This window comes from Entelurus aequoreus, linkage group LG14 (assembly GCF_033978785.1).
Source record: "Entelurus aequoreus isolate RoL-2023_Sb linkage group LG14, RoL_Eaeq_v1.1, whole genome shotgun sequence".
Lineage (NCBI taxonomy): Eukaryota > Metazoa > Chordata > Actinopteri > Syngnathiformes > Syngnathidae > Entelurus > Entelurus aequoreus.
In genome coordinates, this window is record NC_084744.1 from 742,617 (window position 1) to 766,579 (window position 23,963).

General features: G+C 43.3%; 1 protein-coding gene across 1 annotated transcript in view; it reads right to left on the reverse strand.

The window, feature by feature from the left end:
* Positions 1-23,963, reverse strand: part of LOC133665252 (titin-like) — a 215,424-nt gene that overhangs the window by 91,112 nt on the left and 100,349 nt on the right. The window contains 26 exon segments of the mRNA XM_062070499.1: positions 1,124-1,310; positions 4,898-5,194; positions 5,290-5,577; positions 5,709-5,830; positions 5,915-6,092; positions 6,183-6,330; positions 6,433-6,584; positions 6,696-6,983; positions 7,064-7,178; positions 7,256-7,443; positions 7,522-7,824; positions 7,903-8,202; positions 8,297-8,566; positions 8,648-8,914; positions 8,990-9,114; positions 10,450-10,858; positions 11,918-12,196; positions 12,271-12,537; positions 12,698-12,967; positions 13,353-13,521; positions 13,607-13,704; positions 13,779-14,048; positions 14,135-14,258; positions 18,034-18,176; positions 18,266-18,392; positions 21,714-21,853. Coding sequence (XP_061926483.1) covers positions 1,124-1,310; positions 4,898-5,194; positions 5,290-5,577; positions 5,709-5,830; positions 5,915-6,092; positions 6,183-6,330; positions 6,433-6,584; positions 6,696-6,983; positions 7,064-7,178; positions 7,256-7,443; positions 7,522-7,824; positions 7,903-8,202; positions 8,297-8,566; positions 8,648-8,914; positions 8,990-9,114; positions 10,450-10,858; positions 11,918-12,196; positions 12,271-12,537; positions 12,698-12,967; positions 13,353-13,521; positions 13,607-13,704; positions 13,779-14,048; positions 14,135-14,258; positions 18,034-18,176; positions 18,266-18,392; positions 21,714-21,853 — 5,524 coding nt within the window.

The window sequence follows — 23,963 nt, forward strand, 5'->3', positions numbered from 1 at the left end:
ACTCAGTTATTTAGGTACTTCTAAATCACTAATCCTGGTCTCCCGTTATCACTGGAGGACGAGGAATAGCTAAACATGCTTCACTACACACCGTAGGAGGATACAATAGCTCACCGGCGTCACAATGTAAACAAATGCCATTGGTGGATCTACACCTGACATCCACTGTAAGGATACCAAGTACAGGAGCGTATCAAGTCGATACTACTATGATTACATCGATATTTGTTATCATCACAAAAATCTTTTTTTCCTTTAAAAAAAATTCCTATTATGTTTATAAAGTCAGTAAATATGTCCCTGGACACATGAGGACTTTGAATATGACCTGTAACTACTTGGTATCGGATCGATACCTAAATGTGTGGTATCATCCAAAAGTAATGTCAAGTATCAAAGAAGAGAAGAATAAGTGATTATTACATTTGAACAGAAGTGTAGATAGAACATGTTCAAACAGAAAACAGCGCGCGCGACACCTACCCTTTACATCAGTATTTTTTAGCCATATTATTATTGGTTTATTAGGTATTATATTTTATTGTATGATCCTGCAACTACTTGGTATCGGATCGATACCTAAATGTTTGGTATCATCCAAAACTAATGTCAAGTATCAAAGAAGAGAAGAATAAGTGATTATCACATTTGAACAGAAGTGTAGATAGAACATGTTCAAACAGAAAATAAGCAGATATTAACAGTAAATGAACAAGTGGATTAATAATACATTTTTACAGTTTGTCCCCCATAATGTGTACAAAATAATAGGTGTATAAATGACACAATATGTTACTGCATACGTCAGCAGACTAATTAGGAGTCTTTGTGTGTTTACTTACTACTAAAAGACAAGTTGTCTATTTTATTGAAGGACTAAATGACAATAATAAACATATGTTTCATGTACACTAACATTTGTTGTTACAATAAAGACAATAATGACATTTTTTGTGGTCCCCTTTATTTAGAAAAGTATGGACATACATGGGGACAACCCTAAACCGAAGTAAGGTCAGCAGGCTTCTGGCCTTGCACCAAACTATAAACCCGACATGCGGGTCTGCCTACATAGACCTTGGCCCCTGTGACCTGGACTCAGGTGGAATGGACGACAGCTCACCTGAACGTTGTGTCTTTGATGGGCAACTTGTTGCACCTGACCCACTTATCGGTGTCGGGGTCGTACTTTTCCACCCAATAACCCGTGATGGGACTTCCGCCGTCCTCGTCTGGTTCAAACCAGTTCAGGGTCACGGCGTCCTTGGCGATGTCAGACGGGGTGACTCTGCTGGGGGCGCCTGGCTGGTCTACAAAGGAGACACACAGAGCTCAAAGGTCTTTGGAGGGACTTTTCACCAAGAAGAAAATGAAGATAGAAAGTTACTTGTATGTTTTTTCCTTTTCCTAGCACCAATCAAGTTGATTTTTCTTGCATTTTTGCATACTAAATATGACCATACCTGATCCAACAGCGACTTCCAGTGGGTAAAAGGTAATAATAATCATTTACTACACCTGGAGTGATACCCACAGCACTTTACATCAGTGGTCCCCAACCTTTTTGTAGCTGCGCTTGAAAATTTGTCCCACGGACCGGTGGGGGGGTGTATTTAAATTTTTTTTTTTTTTTTTTACATAAATAAATACAATCATGTGTGCTTACGGACTGTATACCTGCAGGGTGTATTGATCTATATTGATATAGAATGTATATATTGTGTTTTTTATGTTGATTTCATAAAAAAAAAAAGATTTTTTTTTTTTTTTTTTTACATAAATAAATACAATAATGTGTGCTTACGGACTGTATACCTGCAGGGTGTATTGATCTATATTGATATAGAATGTATATATTGTGTTTTTTATGTTGATTTCATAAAAAAAAAAAAAAAAATTTTTTTTTTTTTTTTTTTTTTTACATAAATAAATACAATCATGTGTGCTTACGGACTGTATACCTGCAGGCTGTATTGATCTATATTGATATATAATGTATATATTGTGTTTTTTATGTTGATTTCATAAAAAAAAAAAAAAAAAAAAAAAAAAAAATGTTTAATTCTTGTGCGGCCCGGCACCAATCGGTCCGCGGACTGGTACCGGGCCGCGGCCCGGTGGTTGGGGACCACTGCTTTACATGACACATGGTATTCACTCACTGATGGCAGAAGATAGCATGCAGGGTGCTAACCACCAGCAGATAGGGATTTGGTGTCTTGACATGAGGTCTTAGGACCCGGATCCAAGCAGCATCTCCTCATCCGTGGCTCACTAGTGCAACAACAACGCCCGAAATGTGTCCTGTGAAAAACCGTCCGACCGGAACTCTCTAATAACTAAAGTTCCTTGGGTGACTAATGTAAACTCACTACACCGGTATGTTTTAGTGCTTTCATGGCGAGTTTACTGACAGATATAAGTAAGAACTTTACACTACTTTATATTACAAATGGCAACAGTGGAGGATGAATGTCACATAACGAGAAGATAGAGAAAAAGAAGAAGATAATCAACTTCGGTGTCAGCAAGGACGACACATTTTTCAGGACTTATGCAGATCCCAAATACACATTAACAGGTACCAGAAGGTAAGAAAAGTTGCTTTTGCATAATTTTGTGAAACAAAATGCCAGATAATATGTCTTACCTTATACACACACCATAATAATACTCCTATGTTGAAGCACAGTACAATCCATCAGCGGTGTGGCTTCATAGCTTACCAAAGTCATACTAAAACATTTTGAAAGATTTTTGAGCGCCGTGTGTAATGTTCTATATTTTCAATGGAACATATAACATGTTGCTGTTGTTTACTTGAGTTATACTGCAGTCTACACATATCTCTTATGTGTGACTACCATCATATTGCAGTCTACACGTATCACTTATGTGTGACTACCATCATATTGCAGTCTACATATATCTCTTATGTGTGACTGCCATCATATTGCAGACTACACGTATCTCTTATGTGCGACTACCATCATATTGCAGTCTACACGTATCTCTTATGTGTGACTGCCGTCATATTGCAGTCTACACGTATCTCTTATGTGCGACTACCATCATATTGCAGTCTACACGTATCTCTTATGTGTGACTGCCATCATATTGTGGTCTACACGTATCTCTTATGTGTGACTGCCATCATATTGCAGTCTACACGTATCTCCTATGTGTGACTGCCATCATTTTGCAGTCTACACGTATCTCTTATGTGCGACTGCCATCATATTGCAGTCTACACATATCTCTTATGTGTGACTGCCATCATATTGCAGTCTACACGTATCTCTTATGTGTGACTGCCATCATATTGCAGTCTACACGTATCTCTTATGTGCGACTAGCATCATATTACAGTCTACATGTATCTCTTATGTGTGACTGCCATCATATTGCAGTCTACATGTATCTCCTATGTGCGACTACCATCATATTGCAGTCTACACGTATCTCTTATGTGCGACTGCCATTATATTGCAGTCTACACGTATCTCTTATGTGTGACTGCCATCATATTGCAGTCTACACGTATCTCTTATGTGTGACTGCCATCATATTGCAGTCTACACGTATCTCTTATGTGCGACTACCATCATATTGCAGTCTACACATATCTCTTATGTGTGACTGCCATCATATTGCAGTCTACATGTATCTCCTATGTGCGACTACCATCATATTGCAGTCTACACGTATCTCTTATGTGTGACTGCCATCATATTGCAGTCTACACGTATCTCCTATGTGCGACTGCCATCATATTGCAGTCTACACGTATCTCTTATGTATGACTGCCATCTACTGGTCACACTTATCATTTGCACCATGTACCAAATAAAATAGTTTCGAGGTCGGTAAGCACAACCAAAATCATACCGAACATTAGGCGCGCCGGGTTATAAGGCGCACTGTCGAGTTTTGAGAAAATGAAAAGATTTTAAGTGCGCCTTATTGTCCGAAAAATACGGTAATATAATTAGGATATTAAGAGTGTGAAAGTTTGACTCCATCCTTGTTTACTTCTGTGATGACCTTCTTAAAGTTTTGTAATCAATCAGAAACATCAAGCAGCTAAAAACATGGATGAGTGTGGAGAAAGTGTTTTACATTTTTCTCATGATGCACTCTAATGGGTGTTATTTTTTATATTTTTGTACAGAGTTTGGGACATTTTTCGTAATATTCACAATGTTCAGTGAGCAGATTGTGTTGTGTGACCATGTGTTGCATTTTTTAAATTGTTTTTGCACTATGACTAGGGGAGGTTGTTCGGATTGTGTCATATAAGTAAATGTTCTGCTATTATTTCACAGTACTTTTAAGGGTCGTTGATCTGTTTTACTCACATTTTCTACAAGATGGCAGAAAATATGTAGCATTCAGAGACAGCCGCGCATTTAAGATGAATTTTAAAGCCGCACTTGGCCCGCGGGGTGTTGTTTGGACACCCCTGCTCTAACTGTTGGCTTGATACCCAGCTTGATCGCTCGTCACCCAAGACTTGTTTACCATCAAGGTCTGCTTCAGTCTTTTGCTGTCTTTGTTGTATGGCACTTTTTGAATCCCTCCAAAACGCAATACGATATAAATAAACCTATGGATAACGGAGCCATACATAATAGTCTCCTTTTCAGGTGAGAGAGGATGCTAAAGGCAGTGCCTTTAAGGCACGTCCCCAATATTGTTGTCCGGGTGGAAATCGGGAGAAATTCAGGAGAAGGGTTGCCCCGGGAGATTTTCAGGAGGGGCACTGAAATTCGGGAGTCTCCCGGGAAAATCGGGAGGTTTGGCAAGTATGCTGTACTCTGGAAGGTTTTATAGACATACGATTGTACTACTAAAATCGTATGAGCATTAAATCTCAAGAAACAAAGTTGAGTCTCACCAAATGGATACTTTGCAATGATTGGCACATGCTCCACAGGTTCTCCAACACCGTATTGGTTTTCAGCACTGATCCTGAAGACATACTCCTTCAGAGGGGTGAGCTTGTGAGCCTTGAATGTGGTGTGTTTCACTGTGGCTGAAAGCTTTGTCCAGTCAGGCTTGTCAGTCTCCCGACTCTCGACGATGTAGTTGGTGACAGGTGAACCACCATCATCCCTTGGAGGGTTCCAGGCCAGGAGGCAAGACTCGCTGGTGATTTCAGAGATGTCCAAGGCGGCAGGTGGACCAGGTTTGTCTGAGCAGGACCAACAAGACAAACATGAAATAAGCATAGACTGCTGACCACTACCACGTATGTGCCAGACTGTCTATGACATGAACAAGGCATACCAAGAATGTTGACATCAACGGTAGCAGTTGCACGTCCACAGATGTTGACCGCTTCGATGATGTAGGTGGAAGTGTCGCTTCTGATTGTGTTGGCAATGGACACCTTGGAGTAACCTGGCTGTGTGTCGATGCTGATCCGATCATTAGTCCGTAGGACCAAGTCGGCCTTGGTCCACTTAACACGGGGATCTGGCTTGCCTTTGACCTCGGCTGGGAGTTCAATATTGCTGCCGGCTCTGGCAGTCAAACCAGCTAACAGCTTCACATCCAGCTGAATATCTGGAGGTTCTGTTGGACATTTTGACAAAGTTATAATCACTAGTATTCAACATTATCATTTAGTTTGTTGACTGACAGCCATGGTTAAACAGGCTCTTGTTGACTCTAGGTTACTGTATGTAAATCTATTTCAGGCCCACCTTTAGCATCAACGGCCTGGATCTCATCAGTAGCCCTGCAAGGTCGACTGGGTCCGAGCTTGTTGACAGCTTTGACTCTGTAGGCATACCACTGTCCCTCAATCAGACCAGTCACCTGAAACCTAGTGGTGCAAAGATCCCATTACAAATCGCAACAAAAAATAACAAACATCAGGAGTGTTCACTGGAAGGAGGCCAAGACTCACTTTGGCTCAGGGACTGTATCAGAGCAGGGTTCCCACTTGTCGCTTCCCCGTTGACATTTCTCCACGATGTAACCTTTGATTGGGGCACCACCATCATACTTTGGAGGTTCCCAGGACAAGAAAATGCCTTTGCTGGTCTTATCACGCCACTTCAGGTTTTCAGGAGCATCGGGTGAAGCTAGTGTAGAGAAAGTTGTGGATGCATGAACATAAGCGCATCATAAAGCTTTCTTCATGTGAAGATTAACATTTTAGAATCGGCACTCACTGGCTGGGGAGGATACATTGACGGGCTCGTCAATATAAGCCGGCTCTCCTGGTCCACATTTATTGCAGGCCATGACACTGAAAAGGTAGTCCTTCCCTTCAATTACGTCGGTCACCGTATGCTCCAGGTCTAGGACTCCTGTAGCCACCTGGCACATAAAATTAAAACAAATGAATCATTGAAATTAATCAGTCGGCCAAGCATATTGCTCATTTTGATCATGAAAAATGTAAATGAAAGACTTGTGTACCTTGGCCCATGTCTTACGTGAAACTTCTCTCTTCTCAATTTGGTAGTGTGTGACGGGACTTCCTCCATCATGCTCAGGAGCCTCCCACATCAGGTGGACGTGGTGTCTGGACACCTCTGACACCCTGAAGTCTTTAGGAGCACTGGGGCATGCTGAAAAATCACACAAAAAGTTAAAAGCACACCTGAACTAAAGACTGGAACATTTGTGCACGGGAGCAATCAAGCATAAATTCATGCTTCACACTGACGAAGAATCATTACCGATAACGTTGACTTCGATCTCTCCAGAGACGGATGAGACATCGTTTTCCAGCTCAATTGTGTAGATTCCTTTGTCTGGACGGACACTAGGCATAACTGTTAGCTCAGTGTATGTGGGCTTTGTAACCATAGAGACACGCTCATCTGCTGATGTCAACTCCTTCTCTTCAAAGGTCCATTTGGAGGTGGGGGTAGGGTATCCAGTGATGGGAACTCTGATGGTGACAGGCTGAGGGACAATGACCTCCAAGCCCTTCCTAAAGGCACTTAGATCAAAGGTCGGACCAACTGCCAGGAGACAAGCACAACAATGATTTTATTGAGCGATCCAAGCTGAAGCAGAACCTAGTTGGTTCTAGTTAACGCACCGTGAGGATCATCAGCAAGCAGCGGGCCAAGTTGTTCGGCTGGATCAGAGACGCCTGCGGCATTCTCAGCACAAACCCTATAAAGGTACTTATGACCAGCTTTCAGTGCAGACACCTGAACAAGAAGGAATAGTTCTTGTTCAGATTTTAAATAAAAACAAGAAAACAAGGGGTCCAAGAAGAGCACTATACCCTATAGGAGAGGTCCGGGCACAGTCTGGCATTGCAGCGAAGCCACTTGTCTGTGCCGTCCTCACATTTCTGAATGATGTAGCCAGTGATCATGCTGCCGCCATTTTTGGCAGGTGTCTCCCAGGTGAGCGTGACAGCTTCCTTGGTTTGGTCATTGAAATTAAGGTTGAGTGGTGGGCTCGGCCTCTCTGCAACAGAAAAAGTTTGAGTGAAATGTAATTCTATGGCATCAGTTGAGATGACAATCGGTACTAAACGTTACCCACCAATGGGATCCATGATCTTGACGGGTTTGGTGGCAGCACTTGGTTTGCCGAGGCCAGCCTTGTTCTCAGCCCGCACTCTGAAGATGTACTCCTTGTTCTCTACCACGTCATTGAGACTGGCCAGGCGATCGCTGGCACCGCAGACCATGGCCGGCTCCCACTTCACAGAAGTCCTGTCCCGGAGTTCGATCACATAGGCAGTGATCTCTGCGCCACCGTCAAACTTTGGAGGCTCCCAGACAATGGTGGCGCCAAATCTGTTCACCTCACTGACAGCCACATTCTCCGGAGCATCTGGGACATCTGATGAAATAATTACGTTTTGGTATTGAAGTCACATACGTGTACATACTGTGAGTGTCATTCATAACGCTTGCTCACCGAATTTATTCTTGGCTTGAACTGCGTCCTCTGTGACAACAAAAGGCCCACTCCCAACACGATTTGTGGCACAGACTCTGAACAGGTACCATGAGTCTTTCTGAAGGCCACTGACACAATACTCTGGAGCATCGGCACGCTGTGTTGCCACTGTCCATGTATTTCGCTTCACATCACGCCTTTCTACCACATATGACGTGATTTTGCTTCCACCATCACTCTCTGGTTCCTCCCAGGCCAAACTGACCTCACCATCAGCAGTGTCGGTCACCATCAGGTTCTTGACCGGTCCGGGAACATCTGCCAAGTATCATCATCATAATAAAAATCCAACACATACAAGACTCTTTGTAAAAAAAAAAAATATATATATATATATATAATTGGATCTCACCAATCACATCCAAATTAATGAAGGCCTCTCCCTCTCCATGCTTGTTCCTAATGACCACCTTGTACCTGCCCCGGTCCTCCTTGCTAGGGCTTTTAAGGCGGTATATTGTCTTGTCAACTGAAGTGTCTATGTTCTGATGAGGTAAACTAATGCCACTGAAAAACCACTCGGCTTCTGCACGAGGGTAAGAGTCGTAGGGAACTGTTATGACAAATGGCTTGCCAGCGTCCGTTACCAGGTTCTGGTCTGTGGTTTTAATCTTGGGAGCAGCTGCAACAGAAAATCTTGTGTCAGATTTTTCATGTTCCTGCATGGATGACTGCAGTAAATTTACAGCGTAATAAGACTCACCCGCTAGCTCCAACTTCGCTCGAGCATCTTTGTCCTTGGCCACAATTCTGTACTCGCCCTGATCTCGAGGGCGTATCTCACACACCTGCAGTCTGTGGACTTTACCCTCTGTGATCATTTGGTACTTGTCTCCCTGCACTATTAACATGTTGTTTCTCATCCACTTCACCTCCACCCTGTCTTTGTTTAACTCCGCCTCAAATATCACGTCTGAGTCTGGAGGCTCAGTAATGTCCTGAGGCGGTCGGATTATTTCCACTGGGATTTCTGTTGGAGAAGCATACGTGAGAAGAGTTTAATACACAGCTCAAACATATTTTGAAATATCAAAACAAAACAAACCTTCAACAAACAGTCTTGCTCTGGTCCTCGTCTCTTCCACGCCACAGGCGTATTCACATTCATCGTCTGGTCTGCACTCCGTGATGACCAGCCTGCATGTCTTACCTTCTCTCTCCATGCGATACCTGCAAAAACACATAAATATTTGCTCAATACAAGGCCATCCATCCATCCATCTTCTTCCGCTTATCCGAGGTCGGGTCGCGGAACAGCAGCCTAAGCAGGGAAGCCCAGACTTTCCTCTCCCCAGCCACTTCGTCCAGCTCTTCCCAGGGGATCCGAGGCGTTCCCAGGCCAGCCGGGAGAAATAGTCTTCCCAACGTGTCCTGGGTCTTCCCCGTGGCCTCCTACCGGTCGGACGTGCCCTAAACACCTCCCTAGGGAGGCGTTCGGGTGGCATCCCGATCAGATGCCCGAACCACCTCATCTGGCTCCTCTCGACGTGGAGGAGCAGTGGCTTTACTTTGAGCTCCTCCCGGATGGCAGAGCTTCTCACCCTATCTCTAAGGGAGAGACCCGCCACCCGGCGGAGGAAACTCATTTCGGCCGCTTGTACCCATGATCTTGTCCTTTTGGTCATAACCCAAAGCTCATGACCATAGGTGAGGATGGGAACGTAGATCGACCGGTAAATTGAGAGCTTTGCCTTCCGGCTCAGCTCCTTCTTCACCACAACGGATCGGTACAGCATCTGCATTACTGAAGACACCGCACCGATCCGTCTGTCGATCTCACGATCCACTCTTCCCTCACTCGTGAACAAAACTCCGAAGTACTTGAACTCCTCTACTTGGGGCAGGGTCTCCTCCCCAACCCGGAGATGGCACTCCACCCTTTTCCGGGCGAGAACCATGGACTCTGACTTGGAGGTGCTGATTCTCATCGCAGTCGCTTCACACTCGGCTGCGAACCGATCCAGTGAGAGCTGAAGATCCTGGCCAGATGAAGCCATCAGGACCACATCATCTGCAAAAAGCAGAGACCTAATCCTGCAGCCACCAAACCGGATCCCCTCTACGCCCTGACTGCACCTAGAACTTCTGTCCATAAAAGTTATGAACAGAATCGGTGACAAAGGGCAGCCTTGGCGGAGTCCAACCCTCACTGGAAACATGTCCGACTTACTGCCAGCAATGCGGACCAAGCTCTGACACTGATCGTACAGGGAGCGGACCGCCACAATCAGACAGTCCGATACCCCATACTCTCTGAGCACTCCCCACAGGACTTCCTGAGGGACATGGTCGAATGCCTTCTCCAAGTCCACAAAACACATGTAGACTAGTTGGGCAAACTCCCATAGACCCTCAAGGACCCTGCCGAGACTATGGAGCTGGTCCACAGTTCCACGACCAGGACGAAAACCACACTGTTTCTCCTGAATCCGAGGTTTGACTATCCGGCGTAGTCTCCTCTCAATACAAGGCAATTTTTTAAAAAGTAAGTAAAGTCATCAGTACCTTGGTCCTTCTCTGATCTCTCGACCGTTCCTGTACCACTTGACATCGGCCTTCTCTTTGGACAGTTCGCAGGTGAACTCTGCATCCTCAAATTCGGTGACAGTCTCGTCTTTGAGCTGTGTTGTGAAGTCTGTCGGCGCCTCGTTGATGATCAGTTCAGCAGCGCACTTGTCTTCGCCGACCACAGCGCTATAGTCTCCCTCATCATCCATGGTGCAGTCCTTAATGGTCAGTGTGTGGGTAAGGCCGTCCGTTTTGTAGACAACGCGTTTGCTGAGAGGCACCTCCTCGCCAGCCTTCATCCACCGCACGGTCGCCTTGGGTCGGTTCACCTTGCACCTAAAAATAATGGTCTTCTTTTCCTGAGTCTCAGTGTCCTCAATAGGCTCCAGGAACTTCAGCTTCTCCTCTGTGGGTGGAATGTTTTGTGTCATTTCATGATAATCTGCCAGCTGACTTGATTTGTTTTTAAGTGTATTTTGTGTCTTGGTGGGAAGTCTTCATACAAATCCACAGAAACCATCCAACACCGTACTATAATTGTTACACTATTATTGATTATTGATTTAAAAGAAATGTGTCAAGTTTACATTTCTCAACATGAACCAGCAAAATTAATTAACATGTACCTGTCTACCTATCTAGCTAATACATGTATTGCACATTTATTATCAAAATGTTACTACCGTGACTTGTTTTTATATGTAAGTAAACTATCCATCCATCCATCCATTTTGTACCACATGTCCCTTTCGGGTTGGCGGGAGGTGCTGAAGCCTATCTCAGCTGCATTCGGGCGGAAGGCGGGGTACGGCCTGGACAAGTCGCCACCTCATCACAGGGTCAACACAGATAGACAACATTCACACACTAGGGACCATTTAGTGTTGCCAATCAACCTATCCCCAAGTGCATGTCTTTGGAGGCGGGAGGGGCCTATCCAGAGGTTCATGTCTTTGGAGGTGGGAGGAAGCCGGAGTACCCACGCAGTCACAGGGAGAACATGCAAACTCCACACAGAAAGACCCAGAGCCCGGGGATCGAATCCAGGACCTTTGTATTGTGAGGCCCATGCACTAACCCCTGTTTCACCGTGCTGCCCGTAAGTAGATAGATAGATAGATAGTACTTTATTGATTCCTTCAGGAGAGTTCCCTCAGGAACATTTTAAAGTAAACTAATGTTATAAAAAAATATTACGGAAAAAGGTTGAATTCCAAAGTCTGACCCTTGCAACAGATTCCTTCTGTTCATGTGATGTACTGTACCGTGTGTGTTTGTATGATATGTATTGTTTTTTTGCAGATTGGTGGAGATGAAACAAGGTTATTCCTAATTATGTCAGCTGTTCAAAAAAAGCTTTTCAGATTTCACAGATCAAAATTGTGTAAGTAACCAACTATTACTGTGGTCCACATGATCTTTTGAGTTGAAGCGAGAAGGTTTTTTTTAAGATTCGGTCGTTTACCTGCGACTTTAGCGTGGGCCGAGCACTTGGCCTGTTCTCCTCTATGATTGGTCAGGCAGATTGTGTAATCGTCCTGGTCAGCCTTGGAGGCATTCCGGATCCTCAGGGAGAAGACGTTGTCCCTCTGAGCCATCATATACTTGCTGCTATCAAATATAGTGTCCAGGTTCTTTAGCCACTTAGCCTTTGCTCCCTCCTCGTTCGTCTCACAGTTGAAGACGATCTCGCTTCCCTCTTTCACCTCTGTGTCTCTGATGGGTGTTATGATCTTCAGTTTTTCTGCATTGGGATACAGATGCTCCGGTCAAAACCAAAGTCAGCGAGCAAAACCAAGGGAATCAGGTGAGTCTCACCAATTACGAAGAGATCAGCGGAGGCTTTAACGCTGCCGATTTGGGCCAAATAGCCTCCCTCATCCTCAAGGACACAGTTTTTCACAGTAAGAGCCCGTCTCTTTCCGTCACTGACAATTGTGTACTTGTCCCCAGTTTCCACTTCCTTGTTCCCTCGGAACCATTTCACCTCGTAGGTTTCCTTGGAGACTGAGCAGACGAACACGGCCTTTTCACCTTCCACAACTTCAAGGTTTTGAGGTCTGGCGATGAACTCAGCTGCAAGTTCTGGTAAACAGAAGACAATAAAGAATATCATTGTTAGCCCTATGACTGGGTCGCCAAAGTCGGAACATGTGGGCGGCTTCCTTCCAAGGAGCCAAACATCTGAAGTGTTCTGCCTTATAGGACTTGTTTGCCTTGGTCTAAGAGTAGGACAAATTTGTACCGTTCAGTTTCAGGATGGCAAATGTTTTGACGTCAGGGCTGAGTCTGCAGTTATATTCGCCAGCATCCTCCATCCTCAAATCTTGGATGATCAGGATCCTCTTGCGACCATCCATGATCTGCTCGTATCGGCCACCCTCTGGCAGCTCCCTGACTCCTTGGTACCAGGTTACCTCTGCCCCTGGCTTTGACACCTCACAGATCAGCTTCACGCTGTCTGTCTCTGTGCCTTCCACATTAGAGAGGTTCTTGGTAAACCTGGCAGCTTCCTCTGTGAAGAAAAGGTATGGCGTTTTAATATAAAGGAGATGCCACTCTTGAAGCAGTCAAGTCATTCATCTGTTGCTGAAAAGCCATCAAATTGTCTGCCAAAATATTGCGTTATGAAGTAAAAAGACAAACCATGAGCAAATACTACACTGAACGCATTCCCATTGTATGTACATTAGTAGGCAGGCAGCTACGGCTAGCAGTGTTGGGTGCTCAGTTACTTCACATCAAGGGTGAAAATTAACAACCTGCAGGTTAAAACGGATCTAGATTTTTTTTTAAACTACTTCAGGCATTAAAGCGGCCTCAGTTAACAATTTGATACCTTCATCCAGTAAACTGAAGATGAAGATGTACACAAGCTAGCAGAATGAGAAAAGGCTCACCAATGACAGTCAGCATGCCGGAGCTCTTGGACGTCACGGCATCACACTCGTATTCCGCCTCATCGTCCAATGTAGACTTGTGTATAATCAGGATCCTCTTAAGTCCCTCTGCCATTATCTCGTACTTCTTTCCTTTTCTTAGCTCTCCGCCATCCTTGAACCAGCGAACCTACAAGATCACAGTTGGGCAAATATTGATCAGTGGGTGTGGCGAGTTCCGACCAGCAAAGCCGACTTCCCATGAAGATTCGCACCTTTGCAGACTCGCGGGATACTATGCATTCAAACTTGGCAGATTCTTTCTCTCTGACCTCGACGTCATGCAGAGGCTTGATGAACTCCACAAGAGGCGCTGAGAGCACAAAATGACCCAAAAGTCAGCTAAAGGTTTTACTCCTCAATACATTGAGAGGATTGTGTTCTTACGTATGACATCAAGGAAGCCGGATGTCTTAAAGTCCTTGGCGTCACACGTGTATGTCTTGATGTCGTCCAGGTTGCAGTCATGAATGACCAGTGCCCTCTTTGTGCCGTCAACGATCATGTCATATTTCTTAGTCTTGCGGATCTCCGTCTGTCCGTCCTTAAACCATCGCACACGTGCGTTCTCCCTGGAAACCTCGCACTCCAGCGTGGCGGTGGCTTCCTCTTCCACCGTCATGTCCTCCAGAGGCTTGGTGAACTGTACTGGCGGTTCTGAAAGCACACCGGACATAGAAGCAGAGTTTGTCAAAAGCAATATACCAGAGGCAAGCGGCAATGGATTCGTCCTCGGGTTTTACCTAGAACTATGAGCTGAGCCTGAGTTTGGAAGTCCTTGGCGGTCAATCTGACCTGTCCTGCTTCAGACAGTTTTACGTCCCGCACCGTCAGACCGTGAATTCGCCCAGCCACTCGAGTCTTCACCTGGCCGTACCAAACAATGTCAAAAGTGTGTTACATCAATTTCCTGTTGGCTTCCAAAACGTAATGTTTGTAGCTTATGTAACTACTGTAATGTTACCCGTCTTAAAGTAACTAGCAGTCACCCTGTTTATTAACTAGTTAAGGATGTCCCAATTGAACATTTTCACTTCCGATACGATGCCGACATTGAAGCCTTAAGTATCTTGGACTTAGATTGGTCCAGTCTAGTCATAGACTTAGATTGGTCAGGTCTAGTCTTAGACTTAGATTGGTCAGGTCTAGTCTTAGACTTAGATTGGTCAGGTCTAGTCTTAGACTTAGATTAGTCACATCTAGTCTTAGGCTTAGATTGGTCACATCTAGTCTTGGACTTAGATTGGTCACATCTAGTCTTGGACTTAGATTGGTCACATCTAGTTTTAGGCTTAGTTTGGTCAGGTCTAGTCTTAGACTAAGATTGGTCACATCTAGTCTTCGACATAGATTAGTCACATCAAGTCTTGGACTTAGATTGGTCACATCTAGTCTTGGACTTAGATTGGTTCCATCTAGTCTTAGACTTAGATTGGTTCCATCTAGTCTTAGACTTAGATTGGTCACAACATCTAGTCTTAGACTTAGATTGGTCACATCTAGTCTTAGACTTATATTGGTCACATCTAGTCTTAGACTTAGATTGGTCACATCTAGTCTTAGACTTAGATTAGTCACATCTAGTCTTATCTGGTCACATCTAGTCTTAGACTTAGTTTGGTCACGTCTAGTCTTAGACTTAGATTGGTCACATCTAGTCTTAGACTTAGATTAGTCACATCTAGTCTTGGACTTAGATTGTCACATCTAGTCTTAGACTTAGATTGTCACATCTAGTCTTAGACTTAAATCGGTCAGATGTAGTCTTAGACTTAGATTGGTCACATCTAGTCTTGACTTAGATTAGTCACATCTAGTTTTAGACTTAGATTGTCACATCTAGCCTTAGACTTAGATTGTCACATCTAGTCTTAGACTTAGATTAGTCACATCTAGTCTTAGACTTAGATTGTCACATCTAGTCTTAGACTTAGATTGTCACATCTAGTCTTAGACTTAGATTGTCACATCTAGTCTTAGACTTAGATCGGTCAGATGTAGTCTTAGACTTAGATTAGTCACATCTAGTCTTAGACTTAGATTAGTCACATCTAGTCTTAGACTTAGATTGTCACATCTAGTCTTAGACTTAGATCGGTCAGATGTAGTCTTAGACTTAGATTGGTCACATCTAGTCTTGACTTAGATTGGTCAGATCTGGTTTTAGACTTAGAATTATTTCGGTTAAGCTCATGACACAGTAAGTTGTGTAAGTAATTTGCAACTTTAATTATTTGATACTTGTTTCTATTGACAAATGTGCTGTTTTAGGCTGCAATATTGTTCAATTTAAGAAATTAATCAAGTACGTCTAGCTTGTGCGCTATTATGTGCTTAGCTGTTGTGTAGCTGATAGCTCCTAGTAGTACCTTTTGTAAATGACTTGACTAAAACATAAGAAAAGAGCAAAATTGTGTCATTATCAGAGGACCTTTAAATGTGAACTAGCTGCCTAGCTTGGCACAAGTAAACGTGCTGCAGGACTGCTGGCATCGAAGTGCTTTTAGCGGAGATTTTGGACGTTAGCTGACATAATCCCATGTCGGACTGATATCTGATGTGTTAATAAACAGATCATCAACAGTGTCAACAAAAAATGTACAGAAACAGTGAAACTGTTCATAATCTAAATTAATCAAAATTCTAGATGGTGTCAGCTTCAGCTCTCACTGGATCGGTTCGCAGCCGAGTGTGAAGCGAGAGTCCATGGTTCTCGCCCGGAAAAGGGGAGGAGATCTTGCCCCAAGTGGAGGAGTTCAAGTTGTTGTTGTTCTTCTTCCGCATTGCCGGCAGTAAGTCGGACATGTTTCCAGTGAGGGTTGGACTCCGTCAAGGCTGCCCTTTGTCACAGATTCTGTTCATAACTTTTATGGACAGAAGTTCTAGGTGCAGTCAGGGCGTTGAGGGGATCCGGTTTGGTGGCTGCAGGATTAGGTCTCTGCTTTTTGCAGATGATGTGGTCCTGATGGCTTCATCTGGCCAGGATCTTCAGCTCTCACTGGATCGGTTCGCAGCCGAGTGTGAAGCGACTGCGATGACAATCAGCACCTCCAAGTCAGAGTCCATGGTTCTCGCCCGGAAAAGGGGGGAGTGCCATCTCCGGGTTGGGGAGGAGATCTTGCCCCAAGTGGAGGAGTTCAAGTTGTTGTTGTTCTTCTTCCGCATTGCCGGCAGTAAGTCGGACATGTTTCCAGTGAGGGTTGGACTCCGCCAAGGCTGCCCTTTGTCACCGATTCTGTTCATAACTTTTATGGACAGAAGTTCTAGGTGCAGTCAGGGCGTTGAGGGGATCCGGTTTGGTGGCTGCAGGATTAGGTCTCTGCTTTTTGCAGATGATGTGGTCCTGATGGCTTCATCTGGCCAGGATCTTCAGCTCTCGCTGGATCGGTTCGCAGCCGAGTGTGAAGCGACTGCGATGAGAATCAGCACCTCCAAGTCAGAGTCCATGGTTCTCGCCCGGAAAAGGGTGGAGTGCCATCTCCGGGTTGGGGAGGAGACCCTGCCCCAAGTGGAGGAGTTCAAGTACTTCGGAGTCTTGTTTACGAGTGAGGGAAGAGTGGATGGTGAGATCGACAGGCGGATCGGTGCGGCGTCTTCAGTAATGCGGACGCTGTATCGATCCGTTGTGGTGAAGAAGGAGCTGAGCCGGAAGGCAAAGCTCTCAATTTACCGGTCGATCTACGTTCCCATCCTCACCTATGGTCATGAGCTTTGGGTTATGACCGAAAGGACAAGATCACGGGTACAAGCGGCCCAAATGAGTTTCCTCCGCCGGGTGGTGGGGCTCTCCCTTAGAGATAGGGTGAGAAGCTCTGCCATCCGGGAGGGGCTCAAAGTAAAGCCACTGCTCCTCCACATCGAGAGAAGCCAGATGAGGTGGTTCTGGCATCTGGTCAGGATGCCACCCGAACGCCTCCCTAGGGAGGTGTTTAGGGCACGTCCGACCGGTAGGAGGCCACGGGGAAGACCCAGGACACGTTGGGAAGACTATGTCTCCCGGCTGGCCTGGGAAGGCCTCGGGATCCCGTGGGAGGAGCTGGACCAAGTGGCTGGGGTGAGGGAAGTCTGGGCTTCCCTGCTTAGGCTGCTGCCCCCCCCCCCCCCCGACCTCGGATAAGCAGAAGAAGATGGATGGATGGATGAATAGATGGTGTCAAAAACACTTCATAAACAGATAACCACGGTAATCAACAGTGGTAACCAGTGAAACATATTTCTGTGTTGCTGGCGGTAATAAGAGTTGAGGGTTATGGCTCGCTAAAGTTCATAAAGTTAAAGTTAACAATAAAGCTGGATAGTTTTAGATGTTAAAGTTGGGCAGTTAAAAATAAATGAATGACTAAAGAGTTACCAAGTGTTATGTTGCAATACTTTACAATCGTAGGTTGTTTGCTCAGGGGTATGTCACCAGAAGGATTTTGCCAGACAAGGAACGGTGATCAAAAGGCTTTTACTCTGGAAGGTGACTTCCTGGAGGCTAAAGCTCCTTATAAGGGCGTGTTGGGAGGCAGCGAGATAAGAGAGTGTTATATATAACTTAAGCACGGCACACAGAGATGATTGAAACAATGCAAGTTGCTAAAGATGCTAACTTCAAAGAATAGTTTGGTAAAAAAATAAAAGATATGATACGAAGTCTCACCCGCTCGCTGGCCTCCATCTTTTGTGCAGCCAGGAACCAACTGACGGCGATGCCTTCGTAGGACAGCTCGCACTCAAAGGAGGCGGTCTGCCCGGCCGTCACCGTCACGTCCTTCAGCGGCTGCAGGAGGCGGATGGGCCGCGCTGAAGGGAAGACAAGACGTTCACGTCCAATCACAGCCCACGACACAATAGCCCCCTCGCTCTCATTGGCCGCCTGCTGGCCCCCTCACCTTTCACCCGCAGCTGAGCGCTCGACGTGGCGTTTTCCGCCGAGAAGTCCACGCCTCCCGCCATGTCCATGCGCACGTTGTAGAGGATCAGAAGATGTTTGCTTCCCTCCTCCTTTATCTCCACGTCCTGACAGGGTCACAGGTCACATGTCTCAACACTCACCCATAAAAAACTCAACAGTTTATATTAGGAGTTGGCGATACAGCCTCAAAAGGTACACTATATTGCCAAAAGTATTTGGCCACCCATCCTAATGATGAGAATCAGGTGTCCTAATCACTTGGCCCGGTGTATCAAATCAAGCACTTAGGCATGGAGACTGTTTCTACAAACATTTGTGAAAGAATGGGCCGCTTTCAGTGATTTCCAGCGTGGAACTGTCACAGGATGCCACCTGTGCAACAAATCCAGTCCTGAAATTTCCCAGCTCCTTAATATTCCAAAGTCAACTTTATTATAAGAAAAGTGAAGAGTTTGGGAACAACAGCAACTCAGCCACCAAGTGGTAGGCCAGGTAAACTGACAGAGAGGTCAGCATAGTGCAGGGGTCACCAACCTTTTTGAAAGCAAGAGCTACTTCTTGGGTAGTGATTAATGCGAAGGGCTACCAGTTTGATACACACTTCAATAAATTGCCAGAAATAGCCAATTTGCTCAATTTACCTTTAACTCTATGTTATTATTAATAATTAATGATATTTACACTTAATTGAACGGTTTAAAAGAGGAGAAAACACGAAAAAAAAAGACAATTAAATTTTGAAACATAGCTTATCTTCAATTTCGAATCTTTAAAATTCTAAATTCAACCGAAAAAAAGAAGAGAAAAACTTAAAAAAATAATTTATGGAACATCATTAGTAATTTTTCCTGATTAAGATTAATTTTAGAATTTTGATGACATGTTTTAAATAGGTTAAAATCCAATCTACACTTTGTTAGAATATATAACAAATTGGACCAAGCTATATTTCTAACAAAGACAAATCATTATTTCTTCTAGATTTTCCAGAACAAAAATTTTAAAAGAAATTCAAAAGACTTTGAAATAAGATTTAAATTTGATTCTACAGATTTTCTAAATTTGCCAGAATAATTTTTTTGAATTTTAATCATAATAAGTTTGAAGAAATATTTCACAAATATTATTCGTCGAAAAAACAGAAGCTAAAATGAAGAATTAAATTAAAATGTATTTATTATTCTTTACAATAAAAAAAATACATTTACTTGAACATTGATTTAAATTGTCAGGAAAGAAGAGGAAGGAATTTAAAAGGTAAAAAGGTATATGTGTTTAAAAATCCTAAAATCATTTTTAAGGTTGTATTTTTTCTCTAAAATTGTCTTTCTGAAAGTTATAAGAAGCAAAGTAAAAGAAATTAATGAATTTATTTAAACAAGTGAAGACCAAGTCTTTAAAATATTTTCTTGGATTATCAAATTCTATTTGAGTTTTGTCTCTCTTAGAATTAAAAATGTCGGGCAAAGCGAGACCAGCTTGCTAGTAAATAAATACAATTTAAAAAATAGAGGCAGCTCACTGGTAAGTGCTGCTATTTGAGCTATTTTTAGAACAGGCCAGCGGGCTACTCATCTGATCCTTACGGGCTACCTGGTGCCCGCGTTGGTGACCCCTGGCATAGTGCAAAGACTTTCTGCACAGTCACTTGCTACAGACCTCCAAACTTCATGTGACCTTCAAATTAGCCCACGTACAGTACGCAGAGAGCTTCATAGAATGGCTTTCCATGGCCGAGCAGCTGCCTCTAAGCCATACATCACCAAGTCCAATGCAAAGCGTGGGATGCAGTGGTGTAAAGGACATCACCACTGGACTCTAGAGCAGTGGAGACGCCTTCTCTGGACTGATGAATCACACTTTTCCATCTGATGGACCAGTCTGGGTTTGGAGGTTGCCAGGAGAACGCTACATTTCGGACTGCATTGTGCCGAGTGTGACATTTGGTGGGGGAGGAATTATGGTGTGGGGTTGTTTTTTTGGTGTATGTTGCAGCTTTCTGCGATATTAGGATACATCACTGGGCATTATTAGTATTTCAACACTCATTTTCTGATGTATTATTTGATCAAAATAAGATCAATAATACATTGGTTCTCAAACATAAACATAACCTGGAAATACAGTACTAGGGTTGTCCCGATACCAAAATGTATTTCAATAATTTTCGGTACTTTTCTAAATAAAGGGGACCACAAAAAATGTCATTATTGTCTTTATTGTAACAAAACATGTTAGTGTACATGAAACATATATTTATTATTGTCATTTAGTCCTTCAATAAAATAGTGAACATACTAGACAACTTGTCTTTTAGTAGTAAGTAAACAAACAAAGACTCCTAATTAGTCTGCAGTAACATATTGTGTCATTTATACACCTATTATTTTCTACACATTATGAGGGACAAACTGTAAAAATGGATTATTAATCCACTTGTTCATTTACTGTTAATATCTGCTTATTTTCTGTTTGAACATGTTCTATCTACACTTCTGTTCAAATGTAATAATCACTTATTCTTCTCTTCTTTGATACTTTACATTAGTTTTGGATGATACCACACATTTAGGTATGGATGCGATACCAAGTCGTTACAGGATCATACATTGGTCATATTCAAAGTCCTCATGTGTCCAGGGACGTATTTACTGACTTTATAAACATTTTTTAAAAAGGAAAAAAGATTTTGCGACGCTAAAAAATATCGACTTAATCATAGTAGTATCGACTACTTGTTCTTGGCATCATTACAGTGGATGTCAGGTGTAGATCCACCCGTGGCGTTTGTTTACATTGTGACGGCGGTGAGCTATTGTATCCTCCTACGGTGTGTAGTGAAGCATGTTTAGCTAGTCCTCCTCCTCCAGTGATAATGTACTTGTAAGAAACTTACTATATTTGTCGCCATGGAGGCCAGGATTAGTGATTTAGAAGTAGCTAAAACACTGTGGATGGATGTTAGCCGCATGTCTTAAAGCAGCTCTTCCTGAGGGTGTTTCAGTGTTATAACTTCACCTTTATCTTGACTTTTTACACCAAAATGCGTCCGTTCTCCCTTTTCTGTCTACACACTGTGTCTGCTTGTAAGTACTCTGTGTGTGTGCGCTGCCCAACATGCTCCTCTGCGCCTAAAACCAGCAATCCCTGCCTTGGATGTTCTTAGACTTTGTAAATACTTTGCGGGACCATCAAATGATTCAAATGCTCTGCATGTTCTGCTTGTTCTTTGGCATTTTTGTGACCTTTCTTCCAAACCGTGGTCAAGGGAAAAGGAAGAAACGAAAAAGAAGACGATAGACACAACACTGCAAAACTGGAAGTCAACCAACCACCTTCCCGGAAACGGCTAGTGTACCACTTCCAACTTTCATGTTTGCAAACACTTTGAATTGCTTCCTGATAACGACTAAAGATGGACTCACCGTTGACGGGCGCAAATCTTCTCCTTTCATCTTCCAGTTTCCTTGGACATCGTCCTCAGAAATCTCTATCTCAAATCTGGCCGTCTCCGTTTCGGTCACCTCGACGCTGTAGAGTGGACGAACCACCTTGATGTCACGCGCTGAAGAACAGAGACCCAGACAAAGAAATGACAGTCAACCAGAGAACGCTGCTAACATTCCTAGCATCCGCCTGAGAGTTCAAATGTTAAATGACATTAAACAATGGATGTCCGCTAACTTTTTGCAACTCAACGCTAAAAAAACGGAAATGCTGATTATCCGTCCTGCTGGACACCGACATCTATTTAATAATACCACCTTAACATTTGACAACCAAACAATTACACAAGGCGACTCGGTAAAGAATCTGGGTATTATCTTCCACCCAACTCTCTCGTTTGAGTCGCACATTAAGAGTGTTACTAAAACAACTCTCTCGTTTGAGTCACACATTAAGAGTGTTACTAAAACAACTCTCTCGTTTGAGTCGCACATTAAGAGTGTTACTAAAACAACTCTCTCGTTTGAGTCACACATTAAGAGTGTTACTAAAACAACTCTCTCGTTTGAGTCGCACATTAAGAGTGTTACTAAAACAACTCTCTCGTTTGAGTCACACATTAAGAGTGTTACTAAAACAACTCTCTCGTTTGAGTCACACATTAAGAGTGTTACTAAAACAACTCTCTCCTTTGAGTCACACATTAAGAGTGTTACTAAAACAACTCTCTCCTTTGAGTCACACATTAAGAGTGTTACTAAAACAACTCTCTCCTTTGAGTCACACATTAAGAGTGTTACTAAAACAACTCTCTCGTTTGAGTCGCACATTAAGAGTGTTACTAAAACAACTCTCTCGTTTGAGTCGCACATTGAGAGTGTTACTAAAACAACTCTCTCGTTTGAGTCGCACATTAAGAGTGTTACTAAAACAACTCTCTCGTTTGAGTCGCACATTAAGAGTGTTACTAAAACAACTCTCTCGTTTGAGTCGCACATTAAGAGTGTTACTAAAACAACTCTCTCGTTTGAGTCGCACATTAAGAGTGTTACTAAAACAACTCTCTCGTTTGAGTCGCACGTTAAGAGTGTTACTAAAACAACTCTCTCGTTTGAGTCGCACATTAAGAGTGTTACTAAAACAACTCTCTCGTTTGAGTCACACATTAAGAGTGTTACTAAAACAACTCTCTCCTTTGAGTCGCACATTAAGAGTGTTACTAAAACAACTCTCTCCTTTGAGTCACACATTAAGAGTGTTACTAAAACAACTCTCTCGTTTGAGTCGCACATTAAGAGTGTTACTAAAACAACTCTCTCGTTTGAGTCGCACATTAAGAGTGTTACTAAAACAACTCTCTCGTTTGAGTCGCACGTTAAGAGTGTTACTAAAACAACTCTCTCGTTTGAGTCGCACGTTAAGAGTGTTACTAAAACAACTCTCTCGTTTGAGTCGCACGTTAAGAGTGTTACTAAAACAACTCTCTCGTTTGAGTCGCACGTTAAGAGTGTTACTAAAACAACTCTCTCGTTTGAGTCGCACATTAAGAGTGTTACTAAAACAACTCTCTCGTTTGAGTCGCACATTAAGAGTGTTACTAAAACAACTCTCTCGTTTGAGTCGCACATTAAGAGTGTTACTAAAACAACTCTCTCGTTTGAGTCGCACGTTAAGAGTGTTACTAAAACAACTCTCTCGTTTGAGTCGCACATTAAGAGTGTTACTAAAACAACTCTCTCGTTTGAGTCACACATTAAGAGTGTTACTAAAACAACTCTCTCCTTTGAGTCGCACATTAAGAGTGTTACTAAAACAACTCTCTCCTTTGAGTCACACATTAAGAGTGTTACTAAAACAACTCTCTCGTTTGAGTCACACATTAAGAGTGTTACTAAAACAACTCTCTCGTTTGAGTCGCACATTAAGAGTGTTACTAAAACAACTCTCTCGTTTGAGTCGCACGTTAAGAGTGTTACTAAAACAACTCTCTCGTTTGAGTCGCACGTTAAGAGTGTTACTAAAACAACTCTCTCGTTTGAGTCGCACGTTAAGAGTGTTACTAAAACAACTCTCTCGTTTGAGTCGCACGTTAAGAGTGTTACTAAAACAACTCTCTCGTTTGAGTCGCACATTAAGAGTGTTACTAAAACAACTCTCTCGTTTGAGTCGCACATTAAGAGTGTTACTAAAACAACTCTCTCGTTTGAGTCGCACGTTAAGAGTGTTAC